At 44.3% G+C, this 4,875-nt stretch overlaps 1 protein-coding gene across 1 annotated transcript; it reads left to right on the top strand.

Annotated features, from left to right (window-relative positions):
- Positions 1 to 1,337: 1,337 nt before the first annotated feature.
- LOC123082528 (AT-hook motif nuclear-localized protein 20) lies at positions 1,338 to 3,027 on the top strand. Its single transcript, XM_044504849.1, has 2 exons — positions 1,338 to 1,587; positions 1,787 to 3,027. Exon 2 carries the CDS (start codon positions 1,911 to 1,913, stop codon positions 2,766 to 2,768), a length of 858 nt encoding a protein of 285 aa, XP_044360784.1. The 5' UTR covers positions 1,338 to 1,587; positions 1,787 to 1,910; the 3' UTR covers positions 2,769 to 3,027.
- Positions 3,028 to 4,875: the final 1,848 nt, after the last annotated feature.

Raw genomic sequence — 4,875 nt, 5'->3', positions numbered from 1 at the left:
TAAACCGCTTCCATTCTATCATTTACTTGGATCGATGACTATTTTCATTTTTCCTATACAGATCACGACATTGAGAAGTATATGTTATATGTAACATAAATAAAGCGGTTGGTTGGGTTGGTAATATATGTCAATCCACATTTGATGGTAGGATGGTTTATTTTGAAGTATATACTTAGCGGTAGCTATAAAAATACCTTGATCTAATAATGGAACTGTTCTACTAGCCATGGGCCAGTTTGATAGAGCCTTAATGCCACATCTGCCGGTGGAATACATAAGACTTTCGCAATTGTAACATGCTTATACATACAACATGAAAACCCCAATGGGAACCGCTCACGAAGTGGGATATTTTCCCAACACTGGCCTTCTTAAAATCTTATGTGTGAGGCTTAAGGATGCAAAACGAAAGATAAATTACCTCTCTTCACCCAATCAGACGAGAAGTAGTGTGAATCATCAAGTTTCCGCTGGCCTGGCGAGAGTGCCTTAGAGTCGCGTAGCCCTGGCTTTTGTCTCGAACATGTTATGTCCGCGGTTAGCTACTTTGCCTGTTCCGATGTTGGCTTTATTAATTTAAGGCCGGACGCTCCTAGCGTCTACGTTCTAAAAAAAAGAGTGCCTTAGAGCCCACATACTTGTCACGTAGAAGATCTTGACAAGACCCACCGTAGATCTTTGTGTATATACCGTAGATTTTTCTAGTTCGATCAACAGTCATTGTCATTTTTTTATACAAATCAGTGGAGGCAACGTATTCAAAATCACCCTGTAGTAGATTTTCGTGCATACACCATAGATTTTTTTTTCTACTTCGATCGACGGTCATTTTCATTTTTATATAAAAATTCGGTGTAAGGCTATGTATTCAAAATCACTGCGTTGAAAAGTATACCTTGAATTAATTTAACATGAATAAACCGGTTGGTGGGGCTGGTAATGTATGCCAATCCACATTTGATGGTAGAAGGGTGACTCATTTTTAAGTATACACACATGTAGGCAGCTAAACAAATGGTACCAATAGTGGTCCATGCAATCATACAAAGTATTTTTTTTTTGTATGTGGGAGTTGTACTCCCCACCACGTTACCCACCGTAAAATATAGGTAAACCAAGTAATAGGGGTGCACTTAGCCATAATTTTCTCTATGTAAGAAGAACAAATGCCATGTACACATACTGCTTTAGTACTAGTATACATACGTATCGATCGATCTATAGTGAAGTTAATATTTTTATATAACTATAATGAAGTGAATTAGCTTGGAGGCAGGTGTGGAACAAGTACAACTAGAAGGTACCCATCAACGTTAACACACCTCATGCATCCCTCTCCATGACAAAGCTTGCTTACTCAGCTTGCAGCAAGCAAGTCTTCCTCCCCCTCTTCTTCTACCCTCTAGCTAGCTAGCTTTCTGGATCCTCCATATATACACCACACACTCGCTGAGGCCTCAGCTAGTGCACACCAACAAAAAGAAGGAGCGGCCAAAATCTCATACTAGATCGATCCATCGATGGGGATCTAGCTAATTCTCCACCCTATCTGGTTTGATTAGCTGCAATTTCATGGCGCACAAGGTACTCATATATTTCCTCTTCATCTCCTAGCTAGCTAGCCCCTTTAGTTCCATGCATCCTCTTCTTGCTCATGAAATCAAAAGATAACAAGCTAGGAGCTGGTTCTTAATTCTGTAAACAAGCATCTATCACATGTATGGTTGTTGCTAGTTCCTTCGATTCGATTTCGATCTCTCATCTTCATTTCATTTGTATGCAGATCCAGGGCATCATGGCGAAGAAGACAAGTAATTAATCAAGAAAGCTTGCTAGCCACCAAGAAAGAAGAGCATATCAAGAAAGGAAGCAAGCTAGGTAGCACAGATCAGTTAGGTTAGGTGGAGATGGCCAACAGGTGGTGGGACGAAGGCCGGCTGACGGAGGCGCCGCCTGCATCAGGCCTCGCCAGCAACCACAACCAGCAGCAGCAGCTGGAGGACGCCATGGCGGCGCCCAAGGTGGACGGGGAGAGCAGCCACAGCGGCGGAGGGAGCGGGCAGGAGCAGGACGACGAGCCCAAGGAGGGCGCGGTGGTGGTGCCGGCCAACCGGCGCCCGCGCGGCCGCCCCCCGGGCTCCAAGAACAAGCCCAAGCCGCCCATCTTCGTCACGCGCGACAGCCCCAACGCGCTGCGCAGCCACGTCATGGAGGTGGCCGGCGGCGCCGACGTCGCCGAGTCCATCGCCCACTTCTCCCGCCGCAGGCAGCGCGGCGTCTGCGTGCTCAGCGGCGCCGGCACCGTCGCCGACGTCGCCCTGCGCCAGCCCTCCGCTCCTGGCGCCGTCGTCGCTCTCCGCGGAAGATTCGAGATACTCTCCCTCACCGGCACCTTCCTCCCCGGGCCCTCACCGCCGGGCTCCACGGGCCTCACCGTCTACCTCGCAGGCGGCCAGGGCCAGGTGGTCGGGGGCAGCGTCGTGGGCGCGCTCACCGCGGCTGGGCCCGTCATGGTGATCGCGTCCACCTTCGCCAACGCCACCTACGAGCGGCTGCCGCTGGACGACGCCGAGGAGGATCACCACCAGCTGGAGGCCGCCCGCAGGCACGGCGCCCCCGGCGCAGGTGCTCCTCTTCCTCCTATGATGGCCGGCGACCCCTCCGCGGCGGGGATGCCGATGTACGGCGTGCCGCCGAACCTGATGCCGGGAGGTGGCGGGCACGCGGCGCCGGAATGGGCGGCGCATGCACGGCCGCCCTACTAGCTACCTACCTAGCTAGATAGCATCAAGCAGTCAGGACTTCAGGAGCAGCTCGTCCATGTGTCAACGCCTCCAAGCATCAAGATCAGATCTTCAACGAAATCCATCGTCATACCAATAACTAGAGAATTGCATTGCATATATATACATCTAGCAGCTGGTAATTAACTAGAATCTCTGCTTAATTTGCTTTGCTTATCTGTGAAAAAACATCTGGAGTTACAGATGTATGAGGAATTATAAATTAGCTCCTTTTACTGCCTGCAGATATGCTAGTGATTGTATGACTCTTATATACTCCATCTCTCAGATTATTGTGTGCATATATATCCTACATACTTCACAAAGTTCCTTCAACTTAACTAGATATTTAGGTGGGGAGAAGGAATGATGAATATGTATACATAGCTCGTTTCATGCCATTGCAATTCTATGAGCACAAGAGCCTGACATTGCTGAGAAATATTGACAATGAATTCCACATTTCTCGCAATGATGTTGCAAGATTAATTAGTTTTGCTTGGTCCAATAGATCAATGTCAATATATTTATGAAATTTAATCTCCCCCCTAACTAAACTAAACTTTACTCGAGTCATTTTTTTTTAGCAAATTTTACTCGATGGACACTGCTCATCCTTTGGTTACATGAATTTCATTCCCCATTGCTAGCACTGTTTTGACAAGTTGATGTTGCCATGAGTGCATGAGGTTGGCCATGTGTGGTCATTTCATCAGGTTTATATGCCTTTTTGAGTCGCATGATCCCCTAAAACATATGAATATAGCATAATTCCATCACATGTCATGAGGTTTGTGGTGGGATTGTGGATATCTTGTTGCGAGGAAGATCCATATTGGATTGTCTTGGTTCTTTTTTCTTTATGTTTTGTAAGACGATTCGCTCGGCATCAACTAATATAGAGGCCAGGTGCGCTATCAACCTTTCTGAAAAAAATATTAGTTATCTATGGTCGTAGCATCAAAAGAATGTCTTTTTTGTTTTGTATTAGGGATTTAAATTTAGTGCATTCATTATATAGCTTTCTTGTTTAGGAAAAAAATCATAACATGTTTAACTTGATTCAGTTTTTGCTTTGTGATTTGTCGAACTGACATTTACAAGGAAAATACAAAAAAAAAGTGAAAACAAGCCGAGTTCAAAGTTTAGGGACACATCTACTTTCATGGTTTGGCAATACAATATATATAGCTTAATAACTAACCATATTGTGTAGTTCAATTGTATATGCTGAACTTATGAGACAGAAGATATCTGTAGCAAAACTTCAAAAGTTCTATTGACCATTTGCATTCGGAATTACTCAAGTACTCCCTTCGTTAAATATAAGTATTTTTTATAGATTCCACTACGAACTACGTACGGATGTATATAAACATACTTTAGAGTGTAGATTTACTCATTTTGCTCTGTATGTAGTCTATAGTGAAATCTCTAAAAAGACTTATATTTAGGAATAGAGGGAGTAATAACCAGAAGAGAGCAGTGTTGAGTGTAGTACCCCATCCCTTCCAAAACATGAGGCGTAGTTTGAGTGTCCAAATTCATATTTTAACCATGAATCTCCCATGCAATGTTCAGTCAGTGGTTGCAAAACTGTAGTCATACGGAAGTATTTTGAAATACTTATTTGACGGTGGCTATTTCATGTGACATAAATTATACTGCTAGCTAGACTAATTATTGTTCAAAGCATTAAGTTGGATAGTCAAAAGAAGTCCAACAAAAGGTATAGTACAGTGCAGTGTATAGTACTTTCTAAAATATGTTGTAGAAATAAGGCGACGAGTCAACATAGTGGTATGAGACTTGTGATGAGTAGAGTATACAATGGCGTGGCGTGGTCCAATATTCGTTCGTCTCCCCTCGCGTGCTTGCAACGGACAGATCGATATGAAAAAGGCTGATCGAGTAGCTAGCTATAGCAGCTGTTCCCTTGGATTTTAAATTTTAAATTTAAACCCAAAAGCAAATTGATCCTAGTGCACATTGGTGTTGATTTTGCTGAATGGAATAGCTAGTTAGCTTAGCTAGTGGACCGATCGATATGCTGGCCGGCAATTAGAGGTGCATGCCCGTACTTTGAACT

The sequence above is a fragment of the Triticum aestivum genome, chromosome 4A (genome assembly GCF_018294505.1).
Source record: "Triticum aestivum cultivar Chinese Spring chromosome 4A, IWGSC CS RefSeq v2.1, whole genome shotgun sequence".
NCBI lineage: Eukaryota > Viridiplantae > Streptophyta > Magnoliopsida > Poales > Poaceae > Triticum > Triticum aestivum.
This window is presented reverse-complemented; position numbering and strand designations above follow the sequence as displayed.